The 23,568-nt window shown below is 47.9% G+C and overlaps 1 protein-coding gene and 1 long non-coding RNA gene across 2 annotated transcripts; one reads left to right on the forward strand and one right to left on the reverse strand.

Moving 5' to 3' along the window:
* Window positions 1-1,275: 1,275 nt before the first annotated feature.
* Window positions 1,276-19,720, reverse strand: ARF3 (ARF GTPase 3). Its single transcript, XM_070619535.1, has 5 exons — window positions 19,402-19,720; window positions 6,063-6,303; window positions 5,154-5,264; window positions 4,809-4,933; window positions 1,276-4,247 (listed from the first exon to the last, which is right to left on the reverse strand). Exons 2-5 carry the CDS (start codon window positions 6,208-6,210, stop codon window positions 4,086-4,088), a joined length of 546 nt encoding a protein of 181 aa, XP_070475636.1. The 5' UTR covers window positions 6,211-6,303; window positions 19,402-19,720; the 3' UTR covers window positions 1,276-4,085.
* Window positions 19,656-23,527, forward strand: LOC103552199 (uncharacterized). Its single transcript, XR_545191.2, has 3 exons — window positions 19,656-19,817; window positions 20,008-20,224; window positions 21,237-23,527. It is a non-coding gene; the product is annotated as an uncharacterized lncRNA (long non-coding RNA).
* Window positions 23,528-23,568: the final 41 nt, after the last annotated feature.

Raw genomic sequence — 23,568 nt, forward strand, 5'->3', positions numbered from 1 at the left:
CCCCAGTGGCCTGCCATCCAGCTAAAGTCCTCTCCATTATCATTATCTTATGAGAGGCTGTAGCTCTATAAGGTATCTATTAGCACACAAATAAAACACTTGAGAAAGGCGCTCCAAACTTATCAGTAACCTTGGTCACCAAGCAGGACTTTGAGGAGCCTAGAAGGAGGAAAGCAACATCTGATTTTGAGGGTTAAGTGGGTAGTGTTCAAGGCTTATGGGGTTGATAAAGGGATGTCTGGTTGGAGTAGTTTAAGAGTTTCATAAGGGCAGAAGTCCTGATCCTTGAGGGTCATGGCTTATTTTAATAACAGGAAAGGGGCTGAAAAGAAAAACTGGCAGAGGAGGCAGCAGCAAGGTAACTGAATATAAATGATATACTTCACACTGGTACTTGGGACTCTCAAACTTATTACATGCCTAAATCCTGTCCCTTTCCCACAACATCAGTGTGGAAAGACCTCTGACTTCAAAGCTTAAGAAAGTGGTAAGAGTGAGGAAGGTCCTGCCTGGCTCAGGCAGACCTCACCCACCAAAGGAAGGGTAGATCCGTTGCTTTCTTTGCCTGGAACCAGACAGCAGTAGCAGGAAAGGAACAGAATAGTGGTGGGAGTAGGACAGGAGGACTGAGGCTTGTCTTTTCCCTCAAGACATTTGTGGAATCTCTGGATGAGGCTTAGCATCCTGACAATGGGGAAACACACACCTGAAGTAGAGGTGACGCAGGGCCATCAGTTGTGAGGAGGATTAAGTTCATTACACTACCTGGACCTTTACCCTTCATGCTTACTCACTGCCAAAGTCCCAAACTAGATGGGTGAAGGGGACTCCAATCTATGGATGAGGAGACCCTGTTCCAACTAGAAACACCTGATGCACAGGGCTGGGGAGATCTGAGAGTGGAGGCAGTGTGGGGCACTCCAAGCTCAGGGTCCTCTAGCCACTGAAGTCCCTAACGTCTACCAACAGGTGATAAATATGGCTAAATTCAGGGTTAAACCCTTTAGAACTAGAGGAGCAAAGACATGATGCCCTCACGCTCTGGTGCCCAATTCATTTTGGCTCCCCTCTGGGGTATGACGGGAAGTAGTAAGCAGTGTGGAGATGAGCCTAAGTTCCTCAACGACCTCACTAGCCACGAGTCACATGTACTCTTTACCCCTCTGCTGAGAGAAGGAGCAGTCTAGAGAGAGGGACCAGAGACAGAACTACCCTCACCGTTAAACCACTGTCCCATGGCTGCTGCACACCAAGGATGAAGGTCTGCTCCAAAGCTGCATAAAACAAATTTAATTTCCAACCAGGGTCACAGTCATCGCGTATCCCACATATTGAGCAAGGAGAGAGAAGGTGAGTTACTAAACATGTACAGTCTACATTCCAGAAGAGGAAAAAAGAAGAGAAAAACCAGTTCAGAACTGCAGTTACCACTATAACACCACAAACGCGGGGGGCGTGGGGAGAGGAGGAATCCCCAGGGAGAAGAAAGGCTGGAACAAAGGAAAGCATAAAATTAAACCTACCCGAGGAGACTAGGGGAGGGAGTAGGCAGAAATGGAACCAAACACCCAATCCCCAAAAAAGCTTTTAGGTGAATGGGAATGTAGAAGGGGCCACCCCTGCCAAGGACCTAGCAGCCAGGGATACTACCAAGACCACTTACTGCCCCCTGCTGGACAGATCCTTGAGCAGCACCAAGGCCACCTCCACGGCTACTTCCTAATACCCTCAGCCCCATTGGTCCCTGGAGCCCCCAAAACGAGGTGGGGGTTGGCCTAAAATAAGGAAAACCTATTTGGGACCGGCATTAACTAGGGAGAGTTAGAGAAGGAATGAAGCTGAAGAGGCAAAGTCCTCCCCAACCACAAGGATACAGAGTCGGGAATCCTAAGTAGGAAAGAAACAAAGGAGAGACAAACGGGCAACAGCAGTGAATGAGTTGAGAAGGCAAAGGAAAAAGTTCAGGGAGGGAGAGGCAACAGGAGCAGGAGCAAAAAAATCTGAGGAAATAGAGACAGAGGCAAGGAAAAAGTGTGGAGGAAAGCATTTGTGGGGTCAGGGGAGTGAATACATGTTAAAATGAAATAGAAGCTCCAGCACCTCCCTCCCCCTGCCACCAAACACAAACACACAAACACACACACACACACACACACACACACACACACACACACACACACGGAAAGGCCTAGAGAGCAAAAGACCTGCACACACCCACTGCATCTTGGGTAAGTAACACATCACTAAGGAACTGGCACTAAGGGAGACACCCCTGGAACCTCTCTTTCACAGTTCAGTCTGGGGTGGGGTGGGGGGTACTGATCTGCCTGTTGTAGACAGGGTTAGCAGGAAGCCTGGCCCCATAGGATGGGGCTTGGGACAGCCCTTCTGGGAAGGGGGTCCCTCAGTTATGCTTTGGGGGCCCTGGGCCCCGACCTTAGCAGAAAGGTTATGGGCGGCCATCTTGGAGCTCAGGGCACAGCCAGCACACACAGGAGCCCATAGAAAAGGCACGGCTTCACAGAAACCGCAGAAGTCAGGACCCAGGCCAAGATCTCAGGGACAAGAGCCCCCTGTAGACAGAGAGATGTAGTAGCAGCAGCTTCTGAACAACTTCTTATCAATGGGGGGAGGACCCTGAAGACCACTGCATCCCACCAGCACCAACAACCACTACAGAATTCTATTTCCTACACTGTAAGCATAGATCCATTTAGGGGAAGTAGGTGAAGAGGGCAAGGGAAAGCTATTGGGATGGAGGAGGGAAAGACAGCAGGATGGTCTGAGGGTCTGGAAACAGAATAGGAAATTTTCATTCTTCAGCACATCCTGGACTAGAAAGAGAGAACTAGAGAAAAGGGGGACTGATGCTGAGGTCTGCTATGTCACACCCACTCCCTTGCTCCCCATTAAACCACCCAGCCAGCCCTGGTCAGGCCAGGAGGACTACTAGGGTGAGGAAACTTCTGACAAAGGACAGATGAACCACCCAGCCCCCAAGACCAGAAGACAAGGGGGAGGGGGCATGGGAAGGCAGGAATAGGACTGATCTGAACCTCACCTTCTAATAACAAGAGGATGAAGATGGAAAACCTGAGGCCCTCCCCTCAGTGCCCTGGGTCCCAAACACACCCTTGGTCTTGCTATCCCCACCCCACCACCCCCTCAAGCTCCTGAGGAACAGATCTAAGGATGAGGGGGAGGATCAATTGAACACTCTGGGCTGATTAAGACTGAGTGGGTTCCTCTCTCCTCCCCACTAACAAGGCAGGGCAGAATGGCATCTCCTTGGGAACACTCCTCTAGAGATAAATGCCACCCTCCTGCCCTAAGTAGAATGGAAAGAGGGGTACAGGGAAAATGGTGGAAAATCCATCACCTGTCCTATCATCCAGGAAAACCTACCTGCAGAGAGGAGAAGAACCAGTGCAAGACTGGGGCAGCCTTCCCTCTACCTTCAACCCTTTATCTCACCACCATGAGAGGGGCAGATGATAGGCTAGAGTGGGCAGTGTCCTGGCTGCAAGCCCTGAGCTGCACTCCACCCCCTCCACCCTTCTCCCTGGCCCCCACATATATATCTCTCTATACATGTATATACACACGCACACACGCACGCACACACAGAGAGGCCCGTGCAATTTCCATGTAGAACAGGGAGAAGGTGGGGAAGGAAAGGAAGACAGGGAGGAGAGGGGCCTGTGAGGAGAGGGAAGGGACTTAGATGCCAAGAGCACAGCAACCAGAGCCAAACAAAGCAAACGGAGAGAATACCCAACCCCACCTCCCAAACTCCAGAGGATTGTAGGGGGGCAGGGGGAGGGCTACCCCATGAAACCATAACAACTTTGTTTTTGTTTTAAATCTGGTAAATTGGAATGATTCATCATCAAGACAGCAACTGGGGACTGGTATGGACAGGGGAGAGGAGGCGAGGCAGGGGAGGCAAGGCTCTTGTTGGGCATGCGGACATGATACCCGGGCCCTGGCCACAATGGCAATGGGAAGAAAGGGCTGGGGCTGGGGCAGGGAGATAGTAGATGTGTCAGGGGTGGGTAGGGCGGTCAGACAGGGCTGCCTGGCTCTCACTTCTTGTTTTTGAGCTGATTGGCCAGCCAGTCCAGGCCTTCGTACAGCCCGTCCCCACTGGTGGCACAGGTGGCTTGAATGTACCAGTTGCGGTGACGCAGGGAATGCAGGCCCAACTTGTCTGTAATCTCGGCAGCGTTCATAGCATTAGGCAAATCCTGGAACACAAGGGAGAGACAAAAAAAGGAGCCTCAGGATCTTTCAAAGGCTTCTAGCGCACCCATCTACCAAAAAGATGTGCACCAGCACCCTCTCCTCCTCCTTCACTGGAGGAACCCAGAATAAGATCCTAAGGAACTGCTTTGGATCTAGTCATCCTAGAACCTCCTATCCAAGGCTCTAACGGTCATTCCACTGGCGAGCTGGATACCAAACGCATGGCTAGTAGGGAAGTGGAAGGTGATTCAAGCTGGGCAAAGAATCAGGTCTGTCAGACTGTAGAAGTGAGGGCAGTTCCACTAAAGTGGACAACAGGAAAGATGAAAGAGGGTTTGAGGTGATGTATCTACCACAGCAATGCCTGAGGACAGAAATGTTGCTAATTAAAGCTGCGGTGGGGGACAGGAAGAGGAGCATAAACAAGCCAACTAATCATATTTCCCACACTTCCAAAATTGAGAGCACAGTCATGGGGCTTCCCATACAATAAGCACCAAGGCCCCATGGTATCCACGGCCAGGTCACCCTCTCTTAAATCCAGGGGTAGGGAGAAGTCTCACCTGTTTGTTTGCAAAGACAAGGAGCACAGCATCCCGGAGCTCATCCTCTGCCAACATCCTCATCAGCTCCTCCCGGGCCTCATTTACTCGCTCCCGATCATTGCTGTCGACCACAAATATCAACCCTAGGGAGGCAGAGCACGGGCTACACAGAGATGACAGATGAACTCCCCTCCCCCAGCACCAAAGACAATACCCTCCTCATACCCTCCCTTTCCTCCTTTTCTCCCACCTCTAGGAGCTGCAGCAGGGCAAGGGTTGGCTGCCCATAACCAAGAATGACAGCCACACTCTGCTCACACCCAACCAACCCAGGCCAGTCCCCAGCCAATTTATATGCCATACCTTGGGTGTTCTGGAAGTAGTGTCTCCAGAGAGGCCGAATCTTGTCCTGGCCACCCACATCCCAAACTGTGAAGCTGATGTTCTTGTACTCCACTGTCTCCACGTTGAACCCTTTGGAAAAAACAATGGCCACTTGGCCTCAAACACTAGGTCTGCAAAGGATGCCCCACTGGGTTTGTTTCTGTTTCCCTCAGCTGTGGCCAAGATTCTATCCAGGGAAAGCAAACTAAGGCTTCCTCAGACCTGGTGTTCCTGACTTAGTAGCCTAAATGCCAAAAAGAAAATCTAAGAGAAGGGGAAGAGGATGAGGAGAACATCAGAGGTTCACAATCATGTGGGTAACGTGAGCCAATCTTCCCCACTCATTCTCTCTGTCTTTGACTCTCCCTCCTGCAAAGAAATGACTCAGCCCCACTCTTGTACCTTGGCCACTTGAGTCTGAGAGGCAGAGTGAAGAAAAAGAAGTGAGCTATAGTCCTGGAGCCCCAAATGCAGAATCAGCTGACAATGATGATCTCGAGCCCTATCTACAAGGCAAAGATTCTCTCTCCCACAGGCAGGTCTTAACCAGGATCAGGGCCACCAAGGATCTAAACTGAAGCAATTCCAGGCCTCTGGCAGGAACATCAAAGCCCTTCACCTGCTTTCCAAACAACACAAAGAACAAACCAGCTCAGTGCCTGAGGGCAACTGTTGAGTGCCAGGCTGCGGAAGTTCCCGCATCAGAGAGGGCCAGGGTAGGTGGGCAAACGACAGCCCCAGCACCTGCTAGTAATCTAAATAACCATCCTTTCTTGAACCCCACAAATTGCAGGGACTTGTCTGGTGGCCAGGTGGGGGATCTAGGAATAGGCCCCCTGCCCAGCTCAGCTGTCAGCATGAAAGCCTGTATCCAAGCTGTGCCCTTACCAATGGTGGGGATGGTCGTGACGATCTCCCCCAGTTTCAGCTTATACAGGATGGTGGTCTTTCCTGCGGCATCCAGGCCCACCATCAGGATGCGCATCTCCTTCTTCCCAATCAGGCTCTTGAGAAGGTTTCCAAAGATATTACCCATGATCACGGTGGCTGCTTTCTGAGGACAGTAGGGCCCAAGTGGGGGCAGTGGCAGTCTGGTTTTGGCCTGGTCCCTGGTATGGAGGACTTGATCCTAGGCAAAGAAATGTAAACTCACTACCATCATCTGCTTGTCAGGATTTCATGTAAACTGGATTTGTCAAAGTCATGGCTAGAATTCATTCATGACAAACTAAAAGCCTGGGGCAACTATGAAGATCAAGGCCCACTCAGATACATTCTGAACCTTTGGGAGCAGAGACAAAGCAGTGAACACTAACGACCCTGCTCTGCCAGTAATCTACTCATGTGACTTCAGCCAAGTTATTTCATCTGTCCATATCTGCACCTGTAACTGGAGGGGGCTGAACTAGATGATTTCTAAAGTCCCTTTGGTTCTGACATTCTACACTATACCCCAAGGCACTGCAAGATCATTAATGCCCCTCCCTCCCCCAACCTTACCCTGAGACTTCTGGAAAGGGTGGGAGAGGGAGTGGAATGAGGAGTGGCTCTTTGTGACTCCTGACAAGGTTCAGGCTTGCCAGGTTCCCAAGGTTTATGCTCAAGAGAGTCGGCTTCCTCCCTTTCTATATTTCTGCAATTTCACCTTCCTTCCACACACCAAAATTAATGAGGAAGAAATAAGAAAGCAGCACTCCTGAAAGAGGCTGATCCTTTCCACTTTGTAAAATGCTGGCTGCGAAAGTCGTGTTTTGTGCATACAACAGTGTGCTAAGAGTTGGGAGGTGGGGTGGGGAGACTCTACCCCTCATTCCTCAGCCAGGTAAATCCCAGGCTTGCTGTGGCCCATCCAAGGACAGCTGCTCCACGTGGTCACTCACAATAAGGCAGTCACCTCATCCCCTGCCTCTTACCTAAGCCCCTTCAGTCTATTCTCCACATAGCAGCCAGACTGATTTTAAACCCCAAATCAGGTCATGTTGTTCCTCTGTTCAAAACCCTCTCTTGGCTTCATATCTCCCTTTCAGGAAAACTCAGAGCCATACCATGGCCTACGAGGTCCTGCATCGTCTGCATTCTCCCTGCTTCTCTCATCAGATTTCCTACTACTCTCCCCTCCTTTGCTTACTCCACTTCAATTCCTCAACACTTTCCTGCCTCAAACCTTTTATACTTGCTATTCCCTCTCTGCCTGGAATTCTCCCCTCCCAGATAACCTTCATGGATTACTCCCTCACTTCCTTCAGGTGTCTGTTCGAATGTCACCTTATCAAAGAGACCTTCCATAACCACCGATAACACACACACACACCACCACCACCCCCGACTCTCTACCCTTTTAATCCCATTTTACTTTTCTTCTTAGCATTTATCACCATCTGACACATTACATATTTGTTTCTTGCTGTATTGTTTTTCTCCTCCTACTATAATGTCAGCTCCTTATCTATTTTATTCACTGCTGTGTTCCCAGTACCTTGAAGAGTGCCTGGCACAGCAGTCGAATAACTGAACTGACTCCCAGGGTCTCTACAGACCTCACTATAGCTCCCTCACACTGCAAGCTTATGTTTGGTACATAGTAGGCACTTAACAAATACCTGCTGAAGAAATGAAAGGAGCACTAAGAGCCACTGGGAAGGTACAAAATGCCTACCTGCCCACCTCACCCATTACCCTCAACAGACAGAACCATAGAGTCATTCGTTCCCTCTCTTCTTCCCTCCCTTCTCTATGGCAGAGGATAGGCACAGAAATGTGTCTTTGAAACAACAATGAAATGGGGGTTCAGAATCATCCGTGCCAGCCAGTTCTCTGTGCCTGCGGGAGACGTGTGTCAGTGGGCAGCTTATTCAGCAATATCCATATGCCAGCTGCTGGCATCCTCTATAGAGTCTGGGAACCAGAGACACATACACACCCCAAACCCAGCAGGAGAAGGAACAGGTCAAGACAGACTGCACCCAAACCCAAGAATGTGAAAGGTGGATGGGGAGGAATCCTATTTACAAGCTAAAGCATGGGGGTTTGGTGGGAGTTTACTGGTTTTTTCAAAAACTATTCCAGATTTGCTTGTTTTTTTCCTACTCTCCTCAGTTTGCAGCAAATTCCAGACTAGTACAAAGAGCCAGATCAACAGCCCCTGGAGACCAAAGTACTAGTTTGTCCAAAAAACAGAAACAATGAGTGCTTAAGGAGTGTTTCATCTTCAAAGGCCTCCCCAGACATCCACTAATGAGCCAGGCGTGGTGCTTCCGGTAGGTTCCTCAGATGAGCCCTGCCCTTGACCCAAAGGGCTCACACCCCAGGGAGAGGACCTGGCGCACCCTTAGGGCTCAACTTCAGCCAAGTCGCCCACTAGCCATCCTCTCTGCCCATCCTGCCACAACCCACCCAGGCAGACAGATTCCGGAGGATCCCTGAGGCAGGAGGGAACACCTGCCTAGCTAGTAAGATCAGATCCCATCAACCTTGGCAATCTGTGGTAGTCAGACTTCTGGTTCTGCCACCATCACCTCCAGAAATTCATACTTTCCCCAAGTCTTCCTAGTCTTTATCATGTCTCCTGATTAGGTGTCCTCTCCTTCAGCTCCAGATACTTTGCTTTAAAACTTAGGTAATGGGCTTTGGTCTAGATTCTGAACTGAATTTATACCACACATTTATCTTGCTTTCCTTCATGACTGGAACTATTGCTGACTAAACGATTACAACCCTGAGTACAGCAGTGGCTGAAAAATATCCCTTGCCCCAGAACATGCATACATTGTCCTTTGGTTTGCTTCTTTGCTAAGCTATCATGCTAAAGTCTTGGTTCAAAAGCTGATCCCATTGTTACACTCATTTCTATTTCCTGGCATGCTGCATCAAGGCCCCTGAATTATCTCAAACACTCATGTTGCACTTACTACCTTGTGGAGCCTTTTGCTTTCTTATAAGTCTGTAACATTTACTGTCTCTCCACTTAACTGTGTATTCTCCATGGGCAAGGACTATGCCTTCTATTTATTTTGGATCTGTCCTCACCCCCAGTGCCAAGCCCACTGTAGGAGTTCAATCAAGCACACTGGCTGATTTAAGCCTCATCTGAGGATGTCCTTATATCATTTCTTCTGTCCTAGCAGTACTTGGTATCTCTGTGTAATGCACAGATGGTTGCTTAGATATCCTGTCAATTCTTGGCCATTTTCCACACATATCTAACCCAAGACTGGTTTGGGAACACCATGAAAAGACTAGAAGACTAAAATTGGTGGAATTTTCTCTCGCCATTTAATGCGCAATGTTGCTGATGGTAAGTAACGAAATATCCAAGTGGTTACCGTGGGTCCCCTAGGGCAGCCCAGGGCCTTGAAATAAATGGACATTATGACTCCTTTTTAATATAATCAGGATGAGCATTGATTGACTCAGATAAATATCTCAAAGGGCATGTTGGCTTTCTCTGTCCCTGTCTATTACCAGAGAGCACGTTGCCCCTACCACCAGGACGGTGGCAACTTTCAGCTTTGTGCCATGAACAGAAATCTTTGGCTATATAGCTAATTCTCACTTTCACCATAATGCATTCCTAGAAAAAGCTCTGGGAAGCAGAAGGGCAAACAAACAAACCAACCCTGGCTTGTTTCCCTACATACTGTATAGCCTACAGTTACTCTCTTTCACCACAGATGTCACTCCTGTGTCGGACAGGGCAAAATGCCAGGGTTCCATGGGCTGGTGGAAAACAGGAATCAGCAGTTAAAACTGAAGGTGTGAGGGGCTGGCCCCGTGGCCGAGTGGTTAAGTTCGCACGCTCCGCTGCAGGCGGCCCAGTGTTTCGTTAGTTCGAATCCTGGGCGCGGACATGGCACTGCTCATCAGACCACGCTGAGGCAGCGTCCCACATGCCACAACTAGAAGAACCCACAACGAAGAATACACAACTATGTACCGGGGGGCTTTGGGGAGAAAAAGGAAAAAATAAAATCTTTAAAAAAAAAAAACAAAACTGAAGGTGTGGCTCAAGATGAAAAATGGAATACAGTAATATCTCTATTAACAAAGAGGTTATCTCAACATTCTATTTTACAGTCAGAAACTTTGTTATCAGTGACAAAAATAACAGGAACGCTAAAAATGTTCCAGTACAATATGTGTGGGACACTGCAGGAGTTCAATCAAGCGCATTGGCTGATTTAAGCTTCATGTGAAGATGTCCTGAGGACCACTTACTGCCTCCAACCCCACCCTCCCACACGCACCTCCCAGCAGAGGCTGATATTGCTGTAACTGACTGCTCAGCCATCCTGGGTTGTATGTGTTGCAGGAACATGCCTTACTCTCCAGGTGATTCTGAGAGTCACAGCTCAGTCCGCCACACACACTGTCTCCCTCTGACTCCACTGGCTGTGTGTCCTGAGACACTACTGAGGGGACTCCTGATCTGGCACCACCTCTTCCTCTTCACACCGCGTGGGTCCAGGGAAAGGAAGACCAGAGTCTTCCCAAACAGTCTGCTGCCAGACAGGGTGCACTAAAAGCACCTTTGTTCCCAGATAACTTTCCAATTGAGATATCACTAATAGAGACACTATTTTCAGCACAGCCAATGAAGCAGACCAATAAAATTTAAGGAAACAAAAGCAGGGTCTGCCTGTATTTAGTTTCCTTAGTGCAGTTGTCTTGTGACCCCTGTAAAGTTTCCAAGTTTTTGTCTCAGGAGTACTGTAATCAGCACACAAGAACTCCTAGATTAGTATCTCAATGACTCCTATTGGACTCAAAGATTTCCCAAGCCAAGAAACAGCTTCTAATGTCAGCTTCCATCCATTCATTAAACATTTGAGAACACTGAACGAAGGATACAGAGAGGAGGAGTTTCTGCCTTTATGAAACTCAGTCAATGGGAGAGAAAGACTAGGAAACAGAGGACTACAAAACAGCATGAGGATAAGAGTGCCCTAAGCACACAGTATTATGGGGATAGAAAGCTGGAGCCGTTAATCAAGACTTGGGGGTGAAGGATGATTTCCAGAAATGATTCTCAGGTCGCACCTGATCTAACTCCTGAAGGAAGAATGGGAAGTAACCAGACAATAAAGAGGCAATAGGGAAGAAGGAACAGCATGTGCAAAGGCATAAGGATTTGAGTTAGGGACAGCATGCTTTACTAGCCAAAGCCAGGCGAAACTGGAAGGAAGTTTATTTGGATGCAACATGGTGGGAAAAAGAAGTGATGAGGCTGGAGAGATAAGCAGGGGCTGGATCATGAAAGTTTTCAAAGGCCACACTGAGTAACATGACCTGACGTGTGCCTTAGAAAGACCATTATGGCAGCAGTTTAGGGAATAAATTAAGAGGAGGAAAGACTGGAGGCTGAGAGACCACTTGGGAGGTACAGTAATACAGATGAGAAATCAAAAGTTCTTAACCAGAGGCAGCAGTAGAGAGGACAGATTTGAAACATCAGAATAGTAGAATCCCAAGATTTAATGATTGATTAAATGTAGGAAGGAAGAGTAGAAGACTCAAATATGATCCCCAGGTTCCTGGCCTGGGTGATTCAGTGGTTCTTCTTTAGACAGGAAATACAAGAGGAACAGATCTGAGAGTGAAGATATTTGTCTTTAGATTAAATACTGATTTTGAGGTGCTAAGGTATGAAGCTCAAGAGAAAACTCTACACTGGGTATTTGGGAATCATCTGCACAGGTAGTAACTGAAGTCCTAAGAGGAACCAAGATGATCCAAGATGGCAGCAGTTGCCGGCTGCCTGCCCAAACAGCCACTCTTTCCTTTCTTTCTTCTACAGAACCCCTAATTTGTTCAGATGGCAGGGTATGAGATACCCTTCCCCAGCCTTAGGGTATGAAAACTGATCAGCCTAAGGGATGTGGGCATTCCATTTCCCTGGCCAGTGACTGAGTCACAAATGGTCATGTACTAATTCTAGCCAATAAGATGTGGGGAATGTCTGCTGGGAGCATATGGGAAAGTTTTCCTCAATCTTTAAAAAAGATATGGGAATATTCTCTTGTCTAGCCTTTGGATACTGGTGTAGAAAGATGAGATGCTGGAGTACTCTTGAGATCATGAAGAGACAGACAGAAGAACTCTAGGATGTCAGAGCAGAAAAATGGAGAAAACTTGGGTCCTTAATAATACTGTCAAACTGGCAGAGTAAAAAAAACCAAAGTGTTCTATCCCTAGATCTTGGGGTGGGGTGTGTGTGTGTGGTAAAACATACATAACATAAAATTTACCATTTCCACCATTTTTAAGTGTACAGCTCAGTGGTATGAAGTACATTCACACTGTTGTGCAACCATCACCACCATCCATTTCTAGAACTCTTTCATCTTTCCAAACTGAAACTCTGTACCTATTAAACAATAACTCCCATTCCCTCTTAGCTCCAGCCCCTGGTAACCACCATTCTACTTTCTTTTTTTATGAATTTGACTATTCTAGGTACCTCATATAAGTAGAATCATACAATATTTGTCCTTTGGTGTCTGGCTTATTTCACCTGGACTTCTTGTTACTGCCTTAATAAATCCTTATTGTTTGAGCCACAAGTGTGTTTTCTATCTTTTGCAACTGATACATCCTAACTGATATATCTAGGGAGAGTGTGTATAGTGGGACAGGAGAAAAGGCCAAAGGCAGAAACCTGGGGCACATCAACATTGAAAGCAGTGGGCAAAAAAGGCCAGAAAAGAGAGTAAGAAGCAACCAGAGACAGGGACTGGCCCAGTGACATAGCGGTTAAGTTCGCATGCTCTACTTCGGTGGCCCAGGGTTTGCCAGTTTGGACCCCAGGCGCAGACCTATGCACGGTTAGTCAAGCCATGCTGTGGCAGACATCCCACATATAAAGTAGAGGAAGATGGGCACAGATGTTAGCTCAGGGCCAGTCTTCTGGAAGCAACCAGAGGCGTAGAAAGGAAATCAAGAGAATAAGACACTATAGACACCAATGAGGAAAGAATATTAAAAAAGGAAGGAGGGGGCCAGCCGGGTGACTTAGTGGTTAAGTTTGTGTGCTCCGCTTTGGTGGCCCAGGGTTTGCAGGTTCGGATCCTGGGCGTGGACCTATACACTGCTCATCAAGCCATGCTGTTGTGGCATCCCACCTACAAAATAAAATAGAGGAAGGTTTCCACAGTGGTTAGCTCAGGGCCAATCTTCCTCACCAAAAAAATTCAATTCAATTCAATTTTAAAAAACTTTACAAAGGAGGGGCCGGCCCAATGGTGCAGCACTTAAGTTCCCACATTCCGCTTTGGCAGCCTGGGATTCGCCAGTTCAGATCCTGGGTGCAGACCTATGTACCACTTATCAAGCCATGCTGTGGCAGGTATCCCATATATAAAGTGGAGGAAGGTGGGCATGGATGCTAGCTCAGGGCCAATCTTCCTCAGCAAAAAAAGAGGACTGGCAGCAGATATTAGCTCAGGGCTAATCTTCCTCAAAAAAAAAAAAAAATTTAAAAAAGGAAGGAGGGAGGCCAGCCCCATGGCATAGTGGTTAAGTTTGGCACTCCGCTTCAGCAGCCTGGGTTCATGGGTTTGGATCCCGGGTGCAGACCTATGCCATTCATCAGCCATGCAATGGTGGCATCCCACATATAAAGTGCAGTAAGACTGGCACAGGTGTTAGCACAGGGCTAATCTTCTTCAGCAAGAAAAAAAAAAAAAAGGAAGGAGGGTCAAAGGCTTTTGAAAGGCCTGAAAGATACCCATTGAACTTAGCTATTAGGCAATCAATGATGGCCTTGTTATAAATTAAAACATACCTAACTAAAATTAGACTCCACTTAACTCAATTAGCAGTGTTTAGGCCCAGACCAGAATCCTTTTGCCAGTTTCCTTTCAAGTCTGAGAAGACAACTCTAGTAGAGGATAATCTGAAGGAGGCCACATTATCAAGCAAAGAAGGAACTTAAACTGTCCTGACCAAAACCCAAAGACCTGGGAAGGGTGTGGCTTTTCCCAAAGACAACCCTCAGCAAATGAGTCAGAACAGAGCATCAGATCTGTTTTAGAATACATAGGCCTAGCCAGATAAAACAGTGACCAGATAAAAACTAGACTCATTTGTTTCTTTGGAACGTTCTGTGGCACTGCCCTCTAACCAAAGATTTCAGCTTCCCCTATTCTTAGAATCTGACCAGCTTACCACTGTTTCCACTCCTGACATTTGATGGCTGCTCCAATGCCCACATCTATAGCCTTGGATATCTAGAACACTATACTTTCCCAATTACAAAATCACTGAAATTCCATCAGTAGTCAGCCTAAAACCCTAACAAACCTTTGCCCAAATCTAGTCCCACTGAACAGGTCAAGATAGAGCTGCCAGTGAACAGATGAAACAGGAAGCCATGATTTGGACAAAGCCAACCATCATAGAGCAGCTAAGGATACAGAAGACAGCAAACTGCCTACCTTAGGGAATAAGAGCCATCTGTGATCCCTCAGTACCTCAAACACACTTCTACCCTAGGACTTACCACAGTGTTTTATTCACTTTTATCTGTTTCTCCTTGCAGAGCTGGAACTTCCCAAATTATGTGCCTTTAATGTATTGCAGGTCAGTTGGAGATACTGATCCCATTAGTACTGGATAGCTAGGCAGGGCTTAGGGTGGCTAGAGCCCTTGGGCCAATCATCTCATGTTACAAGCAGCTACGTCTGTGTCACTGTTACCATTTTCTGTGTATGCCACAATGGGAAAAAGTGTGGGAGTACTTCACTAGACTATGAGCCCCTCGCCAGCAAGAACCATGCCTTATTCATGCTTCATGTCCCCAGCATCCAGTACCATGACAGCTCTGCGGCTAGTCATCGACACTGCTGTTGTTGAGGAGCACAGTTCTACTGATGGTGGCAAAACATTTATGAGGTTGAGGAGGACAGCATTCTGGAGGCGATCTCTCATCCTTTTCCTGTATCTGACAAACTGGAGAAGTGGCATCCATGTGCTCAGAGCCCTAGGGTTCCTTGACTGGGATTCAGAAGCTGCTTGGGGGAAGGGGAGAACCATATGAGAGGGTCTAATTATGCTCCCCGACTCTCTACCACCATCAGAGAAGCTTCATTTTCATCCATTTTATGTATTAGACTTCAAGCAGGATTTTACGTAAGGTACGGTTTGATTGTTTTAAAAAGAACAGGGGGTAAAAAACACTGAAACAGAAAGCAAATGTTCTCCTGCATCCTAAATCATCTTGAAGTTTAAACATTCATGCTTGACCCTCTGGTACATAAGCTCATAAAGGAAGCGTTATGCCAGGTTCTCACCAGTAATGGGAGAGCTAAAAGGTACCATGACATCTGCCACACTCAGTCATCTCACCTTTTTCCAGGACTATGGTGATAATAGTAGATCCCTGAAATCTCGAGCCATTTCCTTTCTGGTCCATACAGTGCAGCAGATCCTTTGCAGAAGTTCATGACAAAGCTCTAGCATGTTCATGGAATCACTACCTCAGTTCTTTCCCAGACTACAACACCAAGCCTTCAAAAATGTGTGGAACTCTTTCCACAGAACGCTCTCCATGTCTTTTCATTGTCAAAAAGCTTTATTAGCACCCTACCTATATTTGCAACAGATGTTGGAAAAGGTATAGTAGATAGAATTCACAGATATCACAACTCTGGACCCTAGTACAGTATATTCCGAAACATACTCAGAGGCAGACATTTAAAGGAGATATAACTAAACGAAAAGAGTGGCCCAGGAAATGGAGGATGCTGAAATATTGATTGAGACCAAAATAAGAGGACCCAGGAATCCAGATCCCCAACCTAGGTCAATCAGGGTGCTCCTTTATAGAAGAGGCAACCGCTACCTCAGAGTCATGCTGACTTTTTTTAACATGAACACTATTCTTGAGCCCCCACATCCTCACCCTACATCCAAGTTGACGGTTCAGGGCCCCGGCCTTGCACCAGCTTCACCTCCCACTCAGGCAGCAGGAGCCGCCTCTGTGAGGCTGATGCTGAAAAAAGATTTCACTGCTCATAAGCCTACGACCAGCACAGAAAGTCATGGTAACAATCATCCCTCTGCACAGGCGCTTCAGGCGGCAAGTTGTTCTTTTGTAAACCTCCTCTCCTTTAAGGCAGCCCTGAGTACTCATATTATTATTATGATAATGATAATGATTATTAATAGCAGCTAACATTTATTTGGGGCTTACTATGTGCTTTGTACAATACTAAGTGCTTTGCATGTATTATCTCATTTAATTCTCATGCCAACACTACGAAGTAGGTACTTTTTTTTTTTGAGGAAGATTAGCCCTTAGCTAACATCTGCTGCCAGTCCTCCTCTTTTTGCCAAGGAAGACTGGCCCTGAGCTAACATTCGTACCCATCCTCCTCTACTTTATATGTGGGACGTTTGCCACAGCACGACTTGACAAACAGTACATAGGTCCACGCCCAGGATCCGAACCACCAAACCCCAGGCTGCCGAAGCAGAACGTGCAAACTTAACCACTGCGCCACCAGGCTGACCCCTATGTACTATTATCATCACACTTTTTACAGATGAGGAAAATGAAGCTAAGAGAGGACAAGTAATGTCACCAAAATCATACAACTAGTAATTAGCAAAGGCAGAATTTGAACCCAATTTTGTCTGATTCCAAGGTCCACACTCTTAATTACTAAACCATTTTGCCTCTAAATTCACCTGCAACAAAAATGAAGAGAGCCAAACACAGTGACATGCTTTGAGTCCTGGGCCTCTGGGCAGCCATTTCTAAGGGTATATGGGAAGCAGATTCCACAACGTCCCTCAGTTATTTACTCAGCTTTAACAAACCTGGTCTTACAGAAGTTCCTCCTTCTAACCAACAAGTCCCACCCACTGTCCTCTGAGTCCATTTCCTCTTATTAGGACTCCAGTGGAAAAGAGAGTGGCAGAGATGAACAAACACAAAATGACCCTTCCTGCACTTAAGACTCCACTTCCACTCTTTCCAGCCTGCTCTCTGCTGTCCTTTATACTTGCATTTAGTTTAATAAGAGCAGCCGCCATTCATCGGCACCACTTCTGTGCCAGGCACCATATACAAACAGTGGCTCCCTCCTCCATAACCTCCAGGATCCCAATTTGCAGACAACACTTTGAAGGACTTAGGTCTAATGGAGAGACTTCTTTGCCCACAGTGGGAAAGCAGGAGATCGGGGATGTCAGATAAATAATGACTCTGTTCTAGTAATTCTCTCTGGGTCTTGGTTTCCATCATCCAGGCCTTGTTTTGTGCCTCTCAGGAAAGTGGACAGACCAAGACTTCTGAATTACAAAGGCCCTTAGCCTTTGTACCCTCACTTAGCTATCTCCAGGCACTGTCCCTGACAGCCAACCTTTCTCTTTCTCTTAAGCTTTAGTCAGAAAGTTTGTTGAGTTCTATCCATTCACACCGTGTATTCATCACAAGCGCCTACTGTGTGCATGGGCATTATGGGAGACAAGAGATGAGATCCAATTCCTACACTCAAAAAGCTTCATCTCTTTGGAAGAGCAAGACACGTGCATAAAAATTTTGACTATGCGAGGTAATAATTCTATGCTGGGAGGCAGGACGCAAGTGAATACAGTCATGTGCCACCTAACATTTTGATCAATGATGGACATTTATGACAATGATCCCATAAGATTAGTAACATATAGCCTAGCTGGGTAGTAGGCTATATCATCTGGGTTTGTGTGAGTACACTCTATGATGTTTGCACAATGACAAAATTGCCTAACCAAGCATTTCTCAGAACATTAAGCCACGCATGACTGTATGTGATACATGGGGGCCCTTCCCAGCCAAATCCAAGGTCAGTGATTCATTCTATGAAAAAAAATGAACTCAATAGATCAGCTTCTTTCTTAAGCTTTTACAGACATGTTATTTAAACTCGGGTCTAATGTGCAATGACCAATTCACTGCCTCACTGCAGTCATAGCAAGTGGAGACACTTACCCCAACAACAAACTCAAGACAAAATGGCAGCAAAGACTGTCACCACCTGACTAGGGACAGGGAAGGAAATAAGTAAAGACTGGATTCTGTCTTCTTGTATTGACTCAAGCAATCAGACTCCTGCAGCAGATCTTGCACCAATGAAACTTTCATGCCCTAGACCAGGGGCGACTCAATCCAACAGCAGCAGAGACAGGCTTTAAGTTACACTTCTCCCTCACCCGGATGACCTCACTATTTCTTCTCACTCCCAACCACATACCACACTCCTCCAGGCCTGGCCAAAGGGAGGCCGGCAGTAATACAACCCAGAAGGAAGGGAACTCCCCAAAGAGAGGAGCTACCACTTTGCTAATCAAGTGACCCGTTTTAACAAGGAACTCCACCTCCCCCTCCTTCCCTCAAACAGTGGTGTAAGCAATGGCTCCATTTTCTGTTCCGGGAATCCTGGTACTTCCTAAAGAAAGAAAGCGGATTGGAAGACACAAACTCAGAGCCAGCGGCAAGATGCTCCCTCCTCCTGTAAGACCGCCCCCGCCTAGCCTGGGGGAGGAAGGCACCACCTCTCTTCTCCAAGCAAGATCAGATCCCCTCCCCCGCCTCCTGCCTCCTCTCCTGCCGCTCCCCACCTGCTGCCCTTTTCCCAACGTGCGGCTCCTAAGACCCGAAAGCACAACCTCCACCAGAATACTGCCCTTGGGGTGCCCCACTAGCCTCCCCTGTCCTCTAATCCCTAAACCCCCTACGCACCCCTACCCCACGAGGGGGGAGGAGGTGTCACCACAGCAAGGCTTCTCTCTGGTCTCCTATTACTAACGTGGAAACAGAGAGGGGGTAGGAAAAAGCGGCATTTTCTAGCCCTTTAACTGGAAAAGGATACAAAACAGCCATCGCCGCCCCCGCATCACCTCTCCCTGGACTGCTTTCTTCCCCTTCAACCCCGACCCCTCAAAAGCCCACCTCCTGCAGGCGAGGGGAACCTAACTGCAGTCCAGGTCGCCCCCTTGCGCGAGGCGGAGGACAAATCCGTGTGTGCCCCTCACCCCCACCCCCACCCCCACCCCAGCTCCGCGTCCTTCAAATGCGGGGGCAGGGGTGAGGCTGGCCCCGCGCCCCCTCTCGGAGCTCTTGGGTGGGAAGGACCACACCGCCCCATGCCGGGCAGTGCCGGGCGTTGTAGGGGGGGGCTCTATCTCCTCAGCCCCCACCCTGAGCCTCTCCTCTACTGGGACCCGCCTTCCTTCCCCAGCCCCTCACCTGTTCCTGCTCCCGACTCCGCCGCTGCGGCCGCCGCCTCCGTTACCGCAGGTTCCGCTCGGCTCTAGCTCCGCTCCCTCCGGCTCTCCCAGCCGATTTCGGCGCGGCTGCTCCCCCGGCCCCGCTCCCCGGCTCCCTCCTTCCTTCCCTCCACCTAGCACCGGAAGCCGCGACAGCGACAGGAGCTGTGCGGCTCACCCCCACCCGCAGACCGGGATACTTCCCACCTCCCCGATCGCGCGAGAGCTGCGCTCAGCGAGCAGCGGTTCTCGCGAGATCCATCACCATGGCAGCGGCTGCAGCAGAAGCCGCGCGGTGTTGGAGCTGAAGTCCGGGCGGGGGCCGATGTGGGGGCTGGAGGCTGCGGGCGGCGGAGGCGGGAGCCGGGGAATGAGCATGAGACAGTGGGGACTGAGGTGAGAATCCCAAGCTCCAGGGCCATGCCTGGAATTTAAGGAGTGGGGCTGCATGCTGGCCACACTGGAGACTGGGGTTGGGCTGAGAGGCCCGGGGACTCTTTGAGCAAAGCCGGGAGCCGGGTATAGTGAACAGTCCTTTCTGTGGCCCGCCTTACTCCTCCAGACCTCATCTTTGTTTCTTAACCAGGGCTGGCTGCATCCCCCTGAGAGCCATCGCTACACCAGTGTTGCTGCTCACTACTCCTAACCTAAAACTAGGTTACTCAGGAGTCTGAACCGAGAGATCCTTTCCCGTAAGGAAGAGGAGAGAGGTGAATTTGAGAGACTGAAGGAAACAACTGGACTGTAGGCCTGTTAGGAAGTTGGAACGTGAAAAACAAATGGTTGGAACCTAATATTCAGAGGTGTGGTTTGAGAAAGTGTTCCTAGATGATTATGAATTTTAGTATCCCAAGGAAAGTGAGAGACTTTGCACCCACGTTTCTCTATTCCTACCCTCCCCAACTTCCCTCACACTCATTTCTGCACCTGATCTAGACATGCAAAGCTGCCTTGGAACAGTCATGGCTGTGATAGAAGGGCACTAGTAATGCTAAGAACAGAAGAAGGTTCTTTTTTATTTTATTTTTTTAAAGATTTTATTTTTCCTTTTTCTCCCCAAAGCCCCCCGGTTCATAGTTGTATATTTTTAGTTGTGGATCCTTCTAGTTCTGGCATGTGGGACGCCACCTCAACATGGCTTGATGAATGGTGCCATGTCTGCACCCAGGATGCGAACTGGCGAAACCCTGGGCCCCCGAAGCAGAGCCCGCAAACTTAACCACTTGGCCACAGGGCCTGCCCCCAGAAGAAGGTTCTTTAAGTGCCCTCTCTCCTCATTTACAGTAGTATAAGGGAACATATGGCTCTTCCCTAAGATGTAAGCCAAAATTGTTGCTTTTCTGGATTTTTTGCCTTGTTTCTTGTCTCCTTCCGAGAAGAACTATGCTGGTAGATGGCCACGCTATGTCTACCCCTTGTCCCTATCAATCCCTGGTGTATGTATTCACCAGTCTCTTCTTCTTATCCCAGTCTGTTTTCTCTCTTATTTTAACCTGGAGAATAACATGACCCTAGAATGTGAAACCAAGAGGACCCTAATTTAAGATGGTGAAGGATAAGATGGATAATAAGGAACATGTTTATAACAAACTGAGTTGTATCTGTCCTTGGCCATTGCCATTAAGGGCCTTTGCCCTGCTAAACTCAGTATGTTAAATGGCAGAAGACTTCTTCACTGTTATTACAGACTCCTAGAGTGGGCCCTGTGATACCTCACATGATTACTTTACTCTTTCCATTTCTTTCCTAGGAATTTTCTAGGAATACCCCACCAGTTTATGCCTCCATGCTAACCCCCAAAATTATGCTTTACAGCCCCCTTCCCTAAAGGGGAATGCCCCGTCCACACCAGCATGCCTCGTGGGACTCTAACAGGAGGCGGAAACTGTCCGTGTTCCTGCCCAAGACTTCATATCCTCTCGAGGTTGGATCCCAGTTGTGACAGAAGGACAGATGTGGTGACAGCCTAATATGGTTAGCAGCAAGTACCATGGCATTTGAGTCAGCATTGACGAATGGGACTGCAGAATCTCCCAGCCCTTCTGTCCTTGACCCCTCTGGAGTCTGGAGAGGAAAGTATCGATTGCAGCATCACTGGGTGCTTCCCATGGAGCCAGCAGGAGCACAGATAAGAAGGGTCCTGCCCACTGGCAAGTAGCCAGCCACTGCCACTCCCCAGCTTCCCAGCCACTTGAAAGGCTAAGGGAGAAGTGCTCATCCAGAGTTGAAGGAGGCCAAAAGGACTTACAGTTCATCAGCCTTTCCCCCTTCCTCTGGCAGCCACTGGAGCTAAGCGAAAGCTGAAATTGTAGCTACCCGCTCTGTGGGTTGCACACTCCCACTCCTGTCACTGACCCCAGGCCTGGGCCTGAGCCCAGCGCGTGTGCCGAGAGCAGGGGTGGGGAGGGGGGTGTTGGCCTTGCTGACAAAATCCATTTGGAATTTCTGAAGGTTGTGGTTTGGGGCTTAAGTTTGCCACAGAGTGTGTCTGATGAAAGAAGAGAGAAAGCTAGAAAGAGAGAGGGAGCCAAAGAGAGTACAGAGGAAGGAAACAGGAAAAAGCTGAAATATTCTTGCTGTGACTCCATTGCAGATTCTCCTCCCTCTTCCTGAGTGTGAGAAATTCCCATTCTGGATATTCCTTATCATAATTCTGTCTCATATCCTATGTCCATTCTAGCTGCATGCCCTCTCTCCTCCATTCCCCATACATACACTAGGCTCAGTCAGTGCCTGAAGGTATCTCCCTGGCTCCATCCAATTTCCAAACACAGAATTCTCAACGCTTAAGTGGAAATTCAGTACATAAAACTTTGCATAAAATAATACCCTAACTCAACACACTCCTCAAAATGCCCTTGCTACCATGGTGCTACCTTCATTTCACCTGATTTTGGGGGTAATTTGGGTTGCAGATATATCTATTGCCTAGAGGAGTGGAGAGAACTCTTCTACATTCCCTGGGCAAGGAGATGACCTGCTAGAATCAGCATCTTGCAACCCCATAAGTATTCAGTTATTTGTAAAGTTCTAAATGTGGGATGCATATCCCTTTTCCAAATTGAAAGATAACGGTTTGTTTTCAAAGATTTTGAGCTAGGAATAGAAAGATTGGAATAAAAGAAATTCTACTTTCTCTAGTTATGGGTATCTCCTAAAAGATAACAGAATTACTTTACTAAGATTAAATGCAGAAGAGCTCTGAATAAGAAAGGACAAAATATATATGCAAATAATTCAGTGGTATAGCATGCTGGTTTTGCTGCTTTCCAGAGCAAAAAACTCCAATTTTTTTGTTTTTGTTTTTCTTTTTTTTGGAGGAAGATTAGCCCTCAGCTAACTACTGCCAGTCCTCCTCTTTTTGCTGAGGAAGCCTGGCTCTGAGCTAACATCCGTGCCCATCTTCCTCTAGTTTATACGTGGGACGCCTACCACAGCATGGCTGCCAAACAGTGCCATGTCCGCACCCGGGATCCGAACCAGCGAACCCCCGGCCGCCGAGAAGCGGAACGTGCGAACTTAACCGCTGCGCCACCGGGCCGGCCCCCAAAAAACTCCAATTTTGAGCATAGAATTCCCTTTTATATGTTTCCCATTAGTCTAGTGTCTACCTCCCAAGTTTTCTGGTTTGAAGCCAGAGAGAAAAGTACCAGTTCTTTTGGGTCCAACTTCGATGTTGAGATAATTTTAGGACTTGAAAACCCCAGAACAGAGGTGACCTCATGATGTAGGGCAGGAGTCAACAAACTACAGCCAGAGGACCAAATCTGATCCTGCAGTCTGTTTTTGTGAATTAAGTTGTATTGGACACAGCCACGCCCATTCATTTATGTATGTTCTACGACTACTTTTGATGTACAAGAGCAGAGTTGAGTAATTATGGCAGAGTTGAGTAGTTGCGACAAAGCCCTCAAACCTAATATATTCACTATCAAGCCATTTACAGGAAAATAAAAAAATGCTGACCCTTGTTCTAGGGCAGTGACCCAGGCAAAATCTGGAGTTGAGGCACATAGAGAGTAAATGGGGCCTGTGTCTGGATCTCTAGCCCTTCTCACCTAGAAGTCTCCCCTGGTTTTTTGCATTAAAAGTTGCCAACTAAGTCACTGAGGACCATTTCAAATCCTTTGGGGAACCAGGCGGGATA

This window comes from Equus przewalskii, chromosome 5 (assembly GCF_037783145.1).
Source record: "Equus przewalskii isolate Varuska chromosome 5, EquPr2, whole genome shotgun sequence".
Lineage (NCBI taxonomy): Eukaryota > Metazoa > Chordata > Mammalia > Perissodactyla > Equidae > Equus > Equus przewalskii.